This window comes from Terrapene carolina, unplaced genomic scaffold (genome assembly GCF_002925995.2).
Source record: "Terrapene carolina triunguis isolate 2854851 unplaced genomic scaffold, T_m_triunguis-2.0 Scaffold67, whole genome shotgun sequence".
NCBI classification, from domain to species: Eukaryota; Metazoa; Chordata; order Testudines; family Emydidae; genus Terrapene; species Terrapene triunguis.
The window spans coordinates 32,536,448-32,552,589 of record NW_020664418.1 but is presented as its reverse complement, the minus strand read 5'-3'; the positions used below and the strand labels follow the sequence as shown (position 1 = coordinate 32,552,589).

Sequence of the window (16,142 nt, the reverse complement as noted above, 5' to 3'; positions counted from 1 at the left end):
CATGCAATTCAGTTGCATTCACTTTTATTCACCTAGTCTGTTTAAATACCAGTCTGCTGCCTCATCCGTGGAGATCATCATTGCATCCTTTGCATTACTTATTTAAGAACAGTTATACAGTGAACAGCAGGTCACATCAGTAAAATTTTGGAGCCAGCCAGCAACCGATGACCTTTGCTAACAACAGAATACTGTGATTTAGAAAAAAAGCCCCATTCTCCTGGTGGCATTGCAACAGGCAAAACACTGACTAGCACAACTATGCAGGAGCATCTCACAGGCAGTGCAAAAGCAGACAGTGGGACAAGACAAGAGGGATTGGAGTGGTCAGAGTAATTCTATTTCCTTCTGCAATGTACTGACTAGCATCTAATTTGTACAGCAGCCCACTAGCAGATGGACTGGTGAGACTTGCTCAGGTGTATTTGTATATGAGAGCATTTGTCCCTTCAGTGGCTGGCCTGTAGAAGAGGAAACCTCTAATACTGCTCTAGCTAATTTCCCTTTAGTTCAGGTAGCAGGAAACTGTTTATTAGAGCTGGAGGTTTTGGGTATCATCACTGCTTATGACTACTAAGTCTATGTGATCACAGTATGTAAAACAACTGACTCCTGAGATGTCTTCTATGGTTGAGGAATCATTTCCAGGGAAGGTTGGGCTGATATTTATGACCCTCATTTCGTAGCTATGTCATCTTTATTCTGATACATGAGAAAATGACTAAGTCAATGAATTACGGCACTCCAAAAATCTAGTCATTTGTGGTTTCACTGACATTTAGTATTAAGCATTCAGGTATGAATGCAATAACATATTAAAAACCACTGTAAAATCAGTGCTTGTGTTTGTATTGCACTAGTGAATTATACTACCATTTGGAATGTAGACTTTAGATTGAGGCTTGAATTTTAGGCCTCAAGCTGGTAGCAGCAGAGGCAGTCATGGTCTACAGTTCTGGATGCAGTGTACTGTACTAGCCAGAGTGATCTCACAGTGCCATCTAGTGACTGGTCTGTAAAAGAGTTGCTGCTTTGAGACCTACTGCCAGATTTTCAGGAGTTCATGGCCAGATTTTAAATGCATAGCACCCAAAATTGGAGGCAGATTTTCAAAGATTTCAGTTTCCCTTTAAGCATCTAAATAAGGGACAGATTTTCAGAAGACCTCTGTGCCCAGTATATGCCTAACATGCTGAAGTCTTCAGCAAATCTGGCCACTTATTTTGGACTTTTGGTTTAAATGAATGATATTGGAAAATCTGACTCTTAATGCATAGCAGTCACTATGAGAGGAAGAGAGACAAAGGACGCTATAAGAAAAACAAAGCAGAAAATATAAACACAGGTTTAGATTCTTTTGTCAAGTTGTAGATTTATATTAAAATTAAAACACATGCAAGGTGGTTTTCTTAACACATCAAAAGCAAAATCAACATGGTCTCCTCAAATTACTTAGATATTTCCTTTATACTTCATCTCTGGATTTACTGATATAAGAACTTTCTCTGAATATTTTCTTATAAGCTAAGTGAATATGTTTTATGAAAGTGTCTTTTTGTTCTGTGTTTATACAGCGCCAAGCACAATAGGGTCCTTGCCGCTATAATACAAATAATAAATAATAGTGTTTTAAAAACATTTTTGTATCACTTTGTAGCATGCCATATATTGGAATGTCCCAACGGAATGGCTCAGGATGTAATAAATACCATCGGGCAGGCTTTTGAGCTCCGATTCAAGCAATACTTGAAGAATCCTTCTACTCTGATTACTTCCAATGAAAGGTCAGTATGGTGTTTTCTATAACCTGAATATTGCTCTTCTACTGTAAGGATGAATATATGCTATAGGGACTGATCCCCTAAACAAGATGCATTGTGCATGGCATTCTTTTGGACACGCACAGACTTTATTTTTAAAAACAACAACAACCCTGTACACACAATATATAGCAGACCAAGTTTTCCTGCTTCTAGTGCACTCCCATTTGTACAGGTGTAACTGAGAACTGAATTCAGCCTTATTCTCTCTTCTCCAAATAGCCTAATTTTAAATTATGCATGTAAACTGAGTGAGCATTACCAAATAAGGACAGAGTAAGTGAAATGAGCAAGTTCTGCTCTCTAAATATTGTGCTTACATTGAGCTCCAACCTCAGCTGTTCCAAGTTTATGTTCAGTGCAGCTCTAGAGAGGGGGTTGGTGGGGGAAAAGGTAACTCTTAGCCACCTTTCTGCTCTCCTGATCCTGGCCCTGTTGGGAGCCGAAATTCTATCTGGCCTAACTTAGAGCAGCCTCGCATACTGAAATAAACACAAGTGCAACTTGGAATTTGAATGTGTGAAGAGTGTACCTGGAGCTCTGCACTTAGCTACATTATTAAAAATAGAGGGGCTAGATTATTACTTGGACTATATGCCTGCACATGGGAATAAGGGCACGTAAGAATGCTTCTCCAAGGGCTGTGCAAACTCTGGTGTGGGCACACAGGAGTAAGCACAAGCTCATTCTCCACAGCAACTGGGCAGGGAGTAGGTGGGGAACTGTCAGAGACTTAGCTTCACCCCTCCATACGCCCTGACCAACACAGCAGAGAAATCATAGGGACACATACAATCTCCGCCTATCTTTCTGACATCTCCTTGCAGATGTCCACTCATCAACTGAAACCTAACATGGCCAGAACTCGAGTGCCTGATGTTTCCCCCAAAGCCCTCCCCTTTCCTTATCACAGCAAGCAACACCACCATCCTCCTTGTTGCTCAAGCCCATCATCTTGGCTTTGTCTGCGGATTTGAACCACAGTTACAGGCCCAGGTCTAAATCTTGCTGCTTCTTTCTGCACAACAGCTCCAAGATCCAACCTTTTCTTCCTGCTCATGCTGCCAAGACTCTGGTCCAAGCCCTGATCATCTCATGCTTTCACTGCTCTAATCTCCTGCTGTCTGCCTTCGGTGCCTGCAACCTCATCCCCCTAAAGTCTATTAAAACATGGCTGTGAAGATCATCTTGGCTTATTCCTCTGACTTTGTTGCCTCTCTCCCATCTTTAAGTTTCTCCATTGGTTCCCCCATCTCCATTGCATCAGACACAAACTTCTTGTCCTTACTTTCAAAACCCTCTGCAGTTTAGCCCCCTGCCCACCTCTCCAACCTATCATAGCAAGGTTGATCCACACTTTCACTCTGCCCATTTCACTTTCACTCAATCACCTGCTTCTCTGACAAGCATTTACATGCTTTCTCCCATGCTGCCCGTTATGAGTGGGAAAAGCTCCCAGTCTGAATCCGCAAAGCCGCCACTATCTTCCTTCAGCTCCCTATTCAAAACTAACCTCTGCTTCAACACTTAAAGGAAACTGCAAGCTGGTAGTCACTAGGCAGGTGGCAAATTGTGGTCACTGCTACTGAATGGCTGAGAACTGCACACATCCTATTGTCTTTGTTACATTGCCCTCTTAGAGCAAGGACGACCTTTTATAATGTTTTCTACAGTGTCTTGCAGAATGAGACCCAACCAGGTTGTGACCTTTATGTGCTACCACAATAGAAATGTTAAAAAATGTTACCCCTTTTTGATCTGGGCTGTTGGACAAAATGTGGGGTCTTGTGAGTTGTTTCAGTTAGGAAGACAAGCTGGTGATGGAGCCAGGTGTTTCTTTGACGCAGTCCTGTTTATTTTCAAAGAATGTACAAAGTCCTGTTTCCTTGGACACAGGAAGACTCAAACAACAGGGGATAGTTTCTTTGCTCACAGTTCCACGCCTCTTTCAGACAAGCACTCTCCCCAAAACCTCTCACCCTAATCTTTTTCTCACGGCCACACTCCCAATGCTTGTTCTGCTGCCTCCTTGGCTTTCTATTTCTGTTGTATTTTCCATTGCTTATGTCCCATGCACTCAGACATACCACTCCAGTACAATCAGGGCTTGTCTTCGCTACCCGCCTGGATCGGCGGGTAGAAATCGATCTCTCGGGGATCGATTTATCGCGTCTCGTCGGAACGCGATAATCGATCCCCGAATCGACGCGCGTACTCCACCAGCCCAGGTAGGAGTAAGCGCCGTCGACGGGGGAGCCGCGGTGGTCGATTTGCCGCCGTCCTCACAGTGGGGTAAGTCGGATCAGATATGTCGAATTCAGCTACGCTATTCCCGTAGCTGAATTTGCGTATCTGAAATCGACCCCCGACTCCATAGTGTAGACGTAGCCTCAGTCTCCCCCAGTCAAGTTTATCAACTCACAGCAGAACTCCCTTTGGGCACAAGGCTAACTGCTACTCCAGCCTTGCATGTGGCTTTGGTCTGGGTAAAGATCCCTATAGATTCAACTATCTAGTCCATAAAGGTGCTTCATTGCTTTTTATAATTATCCTGAAGAAAGGCAGCTTGTATACCCAACCCATAACAATAATAACAATACCACCTTAATTATATTTTTCTTTTATTAGATAGAGTATTTCTCTCCCTCCACATTCTAATACTAACCTGTTACCTCAGGGGGCAATAAGTATAAAGATGATCTTCCCTGTGAAATCATGCTAGGTTACATCATACGTAAATCACAAAAATTAGAAATGGAAATGGTTGATTAGATTATTTAGTCCAGCCCTCAGCCAGTCCAGGAGAACAGTCCCCAGACAGAAGACTTCCCTCAGATAGTGCTGTGTGACTGAGTCACCCACTTCCAAACTACTGTGAATCATATAATCAAATACTTGAGCTGTGTATCACATAATCAAGTACTTGAACTTTATCTCTTTCCTGCTTGTGGCCTTTTATCCAATTATCTTCTTGTTACACAGAGAAGTAAGATTCCAAATGCGTTGTTATTTTTGGAGGAGAGGCATAGTGCAGGAAACACCTCCTGCTTTTGCAGTGTATCAGCTGAATGTTGAAGCCATCATTTGGTTCAAGGCATGCGGGAAAATGTGCACCATCGATGATGCCATTTAGGGCTTGTCTACACAATGAGGTGATGCACATCATTGGGGTGTGAATTCTAAATGGGCCCACGTACTCAAATTTCCCTAATGCACGTTAATGGAGTCCCATTTCAAACACTACTATGTTAACACACACTAGGGAACTTTGAGCACATGCCAGTTAGTATGTGACACGCTTAAATGCACTATTGCACCATGTAGACAAGCCTTTAGTGTTTGCTTCCAGCTGAAAGAGCCTTGTTCTGTTGATTGTTTTTTAAAATTAGACTAGATTCCACTCTGGAAAACTGTATTTGTTGTAGCCATATTTGATTTCCTGAAGCAATTCCAGGCCTATCTAACTGCTGCCCAAATGCCACATGAAGTTTTAATTTCCCTTTATAAGTCCCACACACTTGCTTTATGCAGACAAGATAAGAGGCAAAAGAAATTGGGACCAGAGTCTATAATGTGAATGCATTAATGAACAGCGTCTACTCTGAGGGTAAAACATTGCCAAAAGTGGCTCTTGTATCATTTTCATGGCTGAGAGAATGCAGACCGTCCCAATGTTAAGGAAGTATCTATGCCACCCTGCCAACTGAGTTATGGGTGATTAACACAAATCACCATAGCTGGAAAAATAAAGAAGTAGCTGAGTGAAAGGATTTAATCAAACAGCTTTTAACATTGGGAACAATGGCATTTGTATGGCTAGTTTGTCCATTTTGTTGTGGATAGACTCATGGAAACTGTTTACCCTGAGAATCATTTGATTATATGGTTCATTTCATCTGCTGGTTCATTTTTCAGTGAAGTGATGAATCTTGATGGATCATCTTGGAATACGCAGGAAAAGGAGGATTATGAATATTACAATGAAATTCCAGGGAAAGAACCTCCTACAGGTGGACTATTAGATATGCGAATGAAAGTGCAAACAGACCAAAGGGAAAACTGTCCCATACAATGTGAAAAGCAATACTGTTTGGTAAGCATGTCTATTTCGGGTATTACTATTCACTACTTGGCTTGGGAAAGGATTTTTAGGCCAGTTTTAATAACACTTAGCACATATTTGACTCTCAAAGCACTTTATCAACATTAACTGATTCATCCTTACATACCTCTGGGAGAGCAGGTATCATCTCTTTCTTGAGATGGGGAGAAAGTGGGTCGTAGATTTAAATGGCTTGTTCAAGACCACACACCTGCAAACCCTTAGGACTTGCCAGCTTCCAGTCCCATGGTCAGACCACGCTGTCACTCCACACTGCATTCTGCATGTATGAGATGCAGTTTTCAGTAATTCTAGTGTGTTTCAAGATACAGCGTGCTTTCAAATTATCCAAAGGTCTCTGGGACTTTAGGGGGTAGATAAACCCTGAACCTAGGCACAGTCAGGACTCAGAAAATCAGGGCGTGAAACCAGCAGATTTAAGAGCTTACTGGGATAGTTCCCCTGATTGTAGAGTGTACTGGTCAGCATTCCCAAGCACAGGGAAGTGGGTACCACCAGCTGGCTCTGCTTGCGGAACTCTGAGTCTGCATTCAAAGACCTCCAGGAGTGGGGCTGGGAGAGGATGTCTCAGTTATGCTTGTGGCTTTGCAGCAGAGGCTTATTGAGGAGGGGCAATACAACCCCAGGAGATGTAACCGAACTCTGGTTCACGGCTGTGAGACTCTATTCCTCGTACCCCCGACCCAGGTGTCGTTTTCTCAGTACTTCCTTTCAATCTTGAAAATTCTTTAATGCCATTCAGACAACAGTGTGACCATTCTGCTTCCATGCCATGTTGTCTGTATTCTCTCTCCCTGTTTTTATTGCAAGAAATGTTTACATGAAAACAGGATCTTCATTGCCTAGGAGTTAATCTAATCCTGCTGCATATTCCTCAAATGAAATCATCTGATTCCCATTTGTGACATCATAGTCATCTCCCTAGCAACTAATTGTGATGTTACGAACAGTGGGTTATGATTTCAGGTGAGGAATTGATCCCAGAAGCAGAGCTGCTGCTTGGCAACCAAGATTCTGTCTTCATGAAAATATCCTTAGGAATAAAATCAAAATAAGGGGTTACTCATTAGAGGAGGAAGGGTTAGAGTTCCCAGTGTGTTGAGTATTAATGCTTTGCTAGTCAATATATTAATACCGTTTCTGTAACATGCTACAAACATGGCATAAAATGCAAACACAGAACCAAGCTTCTCTCTCTCATCCATCAGAGACTGGCTGTGTACCCATATTTTCTAAGCCTCCCATTGCCTGCCATGGAGCTTAGACTCTTCACGGGGATTGGGACATGCGTCACTGGAATAGCCAATGGGAAGTAAAGCATCAGCACTGACTATTGTTTGAGGGGGTGGGGAAATTTGTTGTCCAGGGATCACTGGAATGCATGGTATATATTGAAACGATATCTGAAGTTTATTAACAATTGAGAGTAAATTGTGTGATTCTTCCAGGCTGGCAGCCCAAAATGCATCAACATATATGAAAACTGTCCAGAAGAAAACAAATCAGTGGGTATGTGCTACGTCTTCCTTCCCCTGCATATCTAGATTTCAGTTGAGCCAGACTGTCTGGAAGTGCTGAGATTTTTGATATAATAAAGAAAAGTGTTCTGCTTATTAGGTCATGAATAGTTCCCCGGCTGAGGGGCAGACAAAAAAGCCTTACAACTTTTCAAAGGGGGTGTTAATCCATTTTTATGCCTGCGGGCGGATTTACCAATTTTACTTGTCCTGACACCATACAGTAGCCCTTTGTTATTTTATTTTCTTTCATCTCCTGCAAGGAAGAAAGATGCTCCCCTGCTTAACTAGCTCTGACCCGGCTCTTACAGAATATACACATGCATTACAGGGTCAGAACTGTCAGCGTCCCTGTGACATTCTGGAGGGAGCATGTTTGTGGCCTTGTTTCCAGTGTTAAAGGGGGTCCTAGTCTCAAATCTAATCTTAACTCTGTTTCTTCACTTGAGCTTTCCCCTATTTCCCTTTGTGTGGCTGGTTATAAGCTCCAAGTCACCTTCATGGTGGGGAAACTTGCTCTCTGATATCCCAATATATCAGTAGGCTCCTCTTCCTTTTTTGGACTTCACGTGGCACTGCTGATGCCTCTGGACACATTTCTTTGGCTCCATCCTTTTCCTCATACAACAAGGCCCTTTTAAAAATCCCATTGGCCCTGCTGGTGGGGACTGTATTACACTGCCCACACGGTGGTGGTAAATTTCTTTATTTGCAATATTTCTGCATTTGCCCTGTTTACAAGAGAAGCAACTAATTTCTACATATGAAGGATGAATAAATCAAATAATAAATGTGATAAATAGCACAAACATGGTCACTGTTTGGCTATCTGAATAGCATTCCCTTAATACCCTGCTGCTCGGTTAACGCTCTCCTGAATTAAGACCCTAGGCTGAGCGATGCTCCTCTGGCTCACCAGGCAGAGCTACAAAGCACCAATCAGCTCCAACCTCCCAGGGGCAGGGAAAGGAAGAAATCCCTCCTCTTCCCAAAATGCTCCTAGGAAGGGGAAAGGGTTTTGCAACAGAACTGAGGATGTGCAGTGTGTCTCCCTAAAGACGTACGTTAGGATTGGAAGGGACCTCCTGAGTCCTCAAGTCCAGTCATCCTATTGATAAACTTACAAACTCATCTTAAAACTGGGAGGCTGTTCCAGAATGTCACTCCTCTGATGGTTAGAATCCTTCTAGTTTATAGCCTAAATTTATACCCATTTGTTCTTGTGCTGACATTGTTCATTAGTTTTAATTGCTCTTCTGTCTCCCTGGTGTACCCTCATGTATTTACAGAGAGCAATCAGATCTCTTCTGAGCCTTTGTTGTGCTAGGCTAAACAAGCCAAGCTCTTTTTAGTCTCCTCTCCTACAAATTGCTCCCAGAATGAGGAGAGATCAGAGATCCCATTAGACTCAATGGATGTTTTTACACCTGAATCAGGGTAGAATAAGTGTGGAAAAAGTTAATTTATTCAGAATTATCCAGGGCCAGTAAAAATAATCAGCCACATACTCAATAGACGGGCATTAGGAACCCTGAGATGAGAAACCTAAAGAAAAGTTAAGAAAAACTGCATGTATTTTGACCATAAATACATAAAATACTCCTATAATAATAAATACCCACTCCTATAATTTTCAGCGAACCCTACAGAGAGCTTCAGGGTGAGGTTTTCAAGATTACTCAGCTTTGGCCTAAATTGCTCTCACTGAAGTCAATGGGAGATTTACCATTGACTTCAGTAGAAGCAGAGTTAGGCCAAGGGCTTGAGAAGTTTTGATGACCCCATTTTAACTCTAAAATGGTTAGGATGTTGCTTTTTAGAAATAAAGACAAATGAGATAATTTGGCACATTTTTCTTTTGTCCCTGAAGGGTTTAAGTGGAAATGTCAAAGCTGCAACATTCAGAGGCAGCTGTTGTTTTTTTAGCTTGGTAAAAAAGAAGATACAATGTATATTGCCATTAATTACAGGTAACTATGGTGAAAGATCACTGAAGGCAAAAAAAGATGTATCCTTACTGAAACCTGCTTGCAAAATGGATCTTTTTGATGACCCTTGTTACATCAACACTCAGACTCTGCAAACTACAGCCTACACAGCTAGAGGCCTTGCATCAGCCCAGGTCTATGGGAGCCCGCTGTGTCATGAAAGTAGGTTCATATTTCAATGACATCTTTTTCTAAGCCTTGAAATGAGGATCTTGTCATCTGAATGCATGGGGAAGGAATCTGTTTTCTCCATAATAATTTGGGAGGGGAAAAAATCTTGTAACTGCTAGGCACCTCTTTTGGCTGTTAAATTCAGGATAAGCAGCACCAAAGATTAGAAATACTGACAAGCAATGAGTAGATCTAACTTCTGTCTTCTGAAGTTGATCAATGGCAATAAAATGCATAGGGTTATAACTTTTCACAGGGAATGACGGGCAGTCCCGGAAGCTGCTTTGAAAACGTAGGGCCATATCATGTCCCCAAGATATGGGATGGTCTTCTGCATGTAAATCTTACCCATTCTGACCCAAGGGAGGTCAACTGCCTCTGCTGCAATTTCATAGATTTTAGGATCATAAGGGACCATTATGCTCATCTAGTCTCATGTCCTGCATAAACCAGCTCAGAGAACTTTACCCAGTAATTGCTACATCAAGCCCATAACTTTGGTTTGAACTGTAGCAGATCTTTCAGAAAGACATCCAGATTTGATTTAAAAGACTTCAAGTGATGGAGAATCCATCATGTCCATAGGTGAGTTGTTCTAATGGTCAGTTACCCTGATTGTTAAAAATTTGCTCCTTATTTCCTATCTTCTCCCTTCCTGAACCACTTATGCGATTGGCTTGGGATCCACACAGAGAGAAGGGGATGGAGACTAGGGAGGCCTGCATTAGAGACTTTCCCAGCTTGGATCTGTGGGTTCCCTCTGTGTTGGAGAATCCCTCTTTAAAGAGGCCAGAGGATGCCCTGCTAGCAAAACTGCATTGAAACAGTGATACCAGTCAGTTTTCTAAGAGAAATGTTGCCGATGGGTCATTTGAGGCCTGACTGGCTGTATCCCAACCCACCTATACCGTTGTTGTGTTTAGTAACATTTTGGGTTTGCTTAGCAGATGCATCATGCTGTAAATGCTTCCTTTCAGGCTGTATCTGTCATATTATCTTATACTCCTGTACATTGCTGGAGTCATTCAACATGACCCTCACAATTAGATGTGGCATTCTCTTCAGTGCCAGCTAAAGAAGAATGAAAAATTAGATCTTTAAATAATGTAGCCAAAAGACAAACTTGCTTTGCAGGAAAGATCTGATTTTTTTAAAAACAAAATACCTATCAGATCACAAATAATCAGATTGTGTTCTTCATGTGCTAATAATACAATAGGTAAAAGTAACCATGCAAACAAACAAACACCAAGAATTTTGTCTGTAGATTTTGGTATAAGACAGAATGTTTTACAACTCACACATCTCTACAGAAGTATTTTTGTGCCACTCATAATTGTATGTAGTTCATTGAACTACGTAAACAACAGCTTTCTAATACATGCCACATTCAGATATACAATTGCAAGATGGAATCTCCTCTAAGCTTCCAAACTTTGTGATTCTTTCCCAGAGAAACCCACCCCCACTCAACCATTGCAACACAAAACCCAAACACTACAATATCAGAACAAACTTTTTAATGGCTAATCCCTGTTCCTGTTACCTAGCAACATGAGAACTAACTAACTATTTAATGGATCTCACACTTTCCAAAGTTTCTACATGTGTAAAATGGGGGTGATAAGTTTTACCTAAGTTGGTGGGGTGCTGTGAATATTACTGTGCGCATAAGGCTTTGAAAATGTTAACTATTATTACTATCTGGAAGACTGGTTTGATTACAGCTTCAAATCTGAATCATTTGACTCTCCCAGTGTTTCAGTTGTATAAAAATGTTTTATATCTCTTGTGTTTATGCTGAAGTTTTGGGTGAAGGGTCCAGCATCTTTCCTTTCATTTAATTTTAGAATTGCCGGAAGCTGTTCAGCAGCGTGCCACAACCAACATGGATAGTGTATGTGTTCTGCCACAAATAAAGCAACAGTTAAGGAATGAAGATTGTTACCATGGCAAATTAAACAGGAAAGCAGCAGAGACCCTCTTGGTCAACGACGGGGATTTTTTGGTGCGAGAGAGTGCAACATCACCTGGTCAATATGTATTGAGTGGATTGCAAGGAGGGCAAGCAAAGCATTTACTCTTGGTGGATCCTGAAGGCAAGGTATGGATAATCCATGTATGGAAAGTATCTCATAAAAAGGTACTGGTTTGCTCCAGCATTTCAAAGGCAAAGTGCATATTAAAGTGCCAAGGATGAAATGCGGGTTCTGTTGATGTTAAACAAGAGTTTTGCCAATGACTTCCGTGGGGCTAGGGCTTCACCCCAAGACTTTTAAGAGTGTGGTCATTATGGTAATTAGCTGTCTCACATGGGTGTATAATTAACACATCCTTTGAGTATTAAGTGTTGCTATAATCAAATGCTGATAGCATCCGACAATAAAATTGACCAGTAAAGGGTTTCCAGATGCAGAAAAAATAATGGAAAGAGTCAGTTGTATCACCTGAAATCTAACCTTCTAGGACTTCTGTACAGCTGCTTGAGGAGCTTCCCTGAGTGATATTTCTAACAGGCAGGAGTGAACCAGAGAGAATTTGCTAGAGGGAGAGACGGGAGATGCCTCTTGGGAGAAAAAATTGTGGCTTTGCTCCCCTTTCACAGCTGTATGCCCCTGTGCCCAGTTCTGCACACATTCCATCAACTTCCCCTTTCTCCCTCATTGTTCTCCCTTGCCTGTGCAATGGGTATGACATCACCATAGCAGAATACGGACCCAGCACAAGACAGGGTATCACAGGTGTTACTTTTGGCTGGCACATAGGAAAACCAGCGGCAAAACAGATAACAGAACAATATTTAAACTATTTGTTCTGTTAAAGTGTGTGTCACTGCAACCCTGCCTATTGATCCTGCTGAATTCAGTGGCTTTAATTCCTGTTGACTTCAAAGTGATAATTTTTAATTGAAAATAAACTTAAATCAATTCTTTTGCTTTCTTTAAAGGTCAGAACCAAAGACCATGTGTTTGATAGTGTGGGTCATCTTATTCGCTACCACATGGAAAATAATCTGCCAATCATCTCTTCTGGAAGTGAAGTGAGCTTGAAACAGCCAGTGAGAAAACAGAATAACACAGGACACATGCAATACAACAAATAACACTGTTGGATCTCAAAATTCCCAAGGCAATTAATTTGTGAAAACTGCATTGACTATTCTTAAACTTCATTACTACAAAGCCAACTCAAAAAGTATAAACTGCACTTTTCAGCTGCTGTTACGGAAGACTTCTTTTCATGTGTATGTATGAATATATGTATATCTATGTAGATCTATAGAGATCAATATGCATAGCTATATAGATATATATAGTGTTAATCTTAGCAAAATGAAACCCCTGGAGAGTGAGAGATCCATTTGGGAAAAAAAGACATGCACAGATATCACTTTCAAGGTCATACTGAATCAGTAACTATTTAAAAGCACAATTAAACTTATACATGGAAAAGCTCACTTGAACAAACTGCTGGGACATTAGTATGTGCCTTTTAGTCATGGAATTATTGGAAACAAATATTATTTATATTGGATTAGTTTCAAGTGGATACATGAACATGTGTAGGTTTAGAACTACTTGCCAAAACAAAGTATTTGAATATTACTAACATGTCACTTGCTTACAGTAGACACTAACTTTATTTCATTTTGCTTATAACAGCACTTTAATAGCAAATAATGTTTAAAATGAATGGCATACACAATAGAAAGGTTGCCTGTTTTCTTAGTAACAATCAGTTTTTTAATCACTGTCTGACTGTTCAAAGATTTGAGATTATGCAACATTTACTAAACGGAAATAAAGATATGTAAATGAAGTGTAATTTTGAAATAGAATGTATCAAAGAGCAAGCATGCTAGATTCTAATATTTTTGTGTCTTGCATATAATTTTACTATTATTGCCAACAATTACTGGAAATGTATCTTTTTAAAACTAGGTTAAATATATTTTTCATTGATTCCATTGATATTGACAAATTAGAGAAACTGAATGAGACAAATGATACATTTTGAGGGGGGAAATATTTAAAAAAAAATGAATTTTGCATGTTCTAGAGATTATTGTACAAACTTTTTCTCCAAATGATGTGATATCTGCCCCTTGCTTGCTTAGTTTCCATTTGATCATAAACATTGGAAATGACTTTTTAAGAAAATATATTCTGTTTTGTCACAATAAATGCTGTAAATCTGAACGAACCTGTAATCAGCATATCTGAGAGAGTCAGTAGTTTATTGGTAGTTAAGGAGCAGTGTTTCAATGAGTAATAGGAGAGAGGAGGTGGAAGTGGAACTGAAGGCCCTTGTGGGGAGTTATCTAAGGGTTAGAGCTGGCCGAATAATGGATTTTTCAGTTTGCTGGAAATTCTGAAAAATCAAAACAAAGATTTGTTTTTGGGTAGAAAAAAACTACACAAATTCACAAATAGCTCGGGGTCAACCAAAACTGCATTTTTAGGGGAATAAATTATTTGTGGAAAATAATTAGTCCAGCTCTAGTAAGGGCATCCTTGCTTGGTTTTAAAGTAAGTGATGCCTTTTGGCACAATCAACTGCACCTACCCCTTGCCAAATTCAATTCCATTATCCTGTGGTAAGTGAGCTTCACTAAAAATAAGGAAATTCTGTGTCCTCCATTCAATATGAACATGTTATAGGATGTTACAGAGATATATCTTTGCTTCTTGAAAGAAGAAAGGCTCATATATAGGATAAAAGGTCTGGTAACTATGGGCATTGCCTTCCATTGAAGGGAAAATCTGATTATTTGACGAGCCATTTTTTAAGCAGTGTGAAATGATTTCCCCTGTTTTTTCATCAGTTTCTAGGCCCGAAAAAGCTATAATCTTTTGTCTCGTGTAATTAATAAAGTCATTAGAATATTAAGCTCACATACACACCTTGAAGCAAGGAGAAGCTTTGAAATGTCACTGTAGTTGATTGCCTTGATAACTGTCTGGCATGGTTCCTATTTTGTGCCTTCAGTACTGAAGACCTATGTTATTTCTGTTTGCTTACCGCAAAGGTTCTAATCTGTGGATCAGAGCCCCAGAGAGAGTCATTGAAGAGTTCTGTACAGTTGCTGGCAAAGTGGTGTCAGGTTCTGGATTGGTGCTCTGCACACTCTCCCTCTTAGCGAGAGCACCACCGTGCAGCTTACTCAATACAAGCGCATTAAGCCGAAGGGGGAGCAGAGAGAACCCTTTGGCTGTTTGTCTGTGAAAGAGAACTGCATGTAGTTGCTCTGCTTCCTCTTCAAAGTTGGAGGTGGGGAAGGGGAGAAGAGTGGAGCTCTTCCCCTCCCAGGAAGGAGGTAGAAAGTGAGAGTGTATAGAATTCCACTTCTGCCAGAATTAATTGAAAGCCTCCCAAGACTTGAAAAACAAAACATTTGGGGTTGTGGGGCCACGGGAGAAGAGTTGTCTGAATTTGATAGTGAGAACGACTGTCCTAGGACTTTCATTTTTCCTTCATGGACAGATGTCCATGCAGAAAATATCTAGCATGTGGCTATGGTATTTATAGCTTGATGAGAAATAGACTTAAAACCTCCACCCTGAAATTGAAAATCCATACCCTTTAGGAAAATTTGGCTCAGAGCCCAAACTTTATGGCTTGGGCTTCTCTTGGGTGTCACTGAAGCAAAATTGTGAGAGGAAAAATGGGAAAAGAAGCTGGCTAAAATGTACATTGATGGAATAATCAAGTAATATCTCAGAATCTGTTGCTGTGGAAGGGAGAAAATGGAAGAATCCTGAAGACTACAGATACAACTCAGGTGCTGCTGTAACACATCCATATGCTGTTGACAACAGACATACCGGTACTTTCTAGATTAAATCACTAGAACTCCAGTTCGTCTTTTCCAAAAAACAGAGAGGACTCTATCATTTGTGTATTAATAGGTCCCTGACCCTCTGTGTGTGCCAGCTACTGCGTACAAAGTACATTTTCCTGTGCACAGTGGCAGAATTCTAGAAAGTTTCCCTGAAAACCATGTTAGAGCCTCTGAGAAAATCTGTGGCATGAATTGGCAAGCATGCCTATGCAAGTCACTTCACCTTTCTGTGCCATGGGGATATTACTTTGCAACTGAAGTTGTAAGAATTGGTTAATGCATGTAAAGCTCTATCTGTGCTAAGTATTATTAAGATGTTACTAAGCCCCACGGGGAAGGACACAGATGTACTTCGGGAAACCCCACTGGAAATGCAGAGCATTTCAGGCCCTTTATCAAAGTGCATGCAGATTCCACTGAAATAACAGAAATTTGCTTGAACAAATTAAAATTTGTATTTGGATAATTTCAATAAATAAAATGTTATAACACACTCACACGAATATCTGTGTGCTCTTACCTGCTTCAATATGTCTGTATCAGGACTTCCGAAGTTTATATGATTTAATGCTGATTTAAGCAGTGGAATTATACTGTTTATGGAAGGTGTCAATGCATGGTGCAGTTACACATTCTTTTTCTTAGCAGATGAGCAAATGATCCATACTTGGGAAGACCCTC

The 16,142-nt window shown here is 40.7% G+C and overlaps 1 protein-coding gene across 2 annotated transcripts in view; it reads left to right on the top strand.

The window, feature by feature from the left end:
- Positions 1-13,898, top strand: part of SHC4 (SHC adaptor protein 4) — a 51,789-nt gene extending 37,891 nt beyond the window's left edge. For both annotated transcript variants that reach the window (XM_024200567.1, XM_024200573.1), the window contains 6 exons: positions 1,658-1,784; positions 5,736-5,913; positions 7,392-7,452; positions 9,431-9,610; positions 11,470-11,723; positions 12,567-13,898. In XM_024200567.1, the coding sequence (XP_024056335.1) occupies positions 1,658-1,784; positions 5,736-5,913; positions 7,392-7,452; positions 9,431-9,610; positions 11,470-11,723; positions 12,567-12,722 (956 nt within the window). In that variant the 3' untranslated portion in view covers positions 12,723-13,898. The remainder of the gene's footprint in view (positions 1-1,657; positions 1,785-5,735; positions 5,914-7,391; positions 7,453-9,430; positions 9,611-11,469; positions 11,724-12,566) is intronic.
- Positions 13,899-16,142: the final 2,244 nt, after the last annotated feature.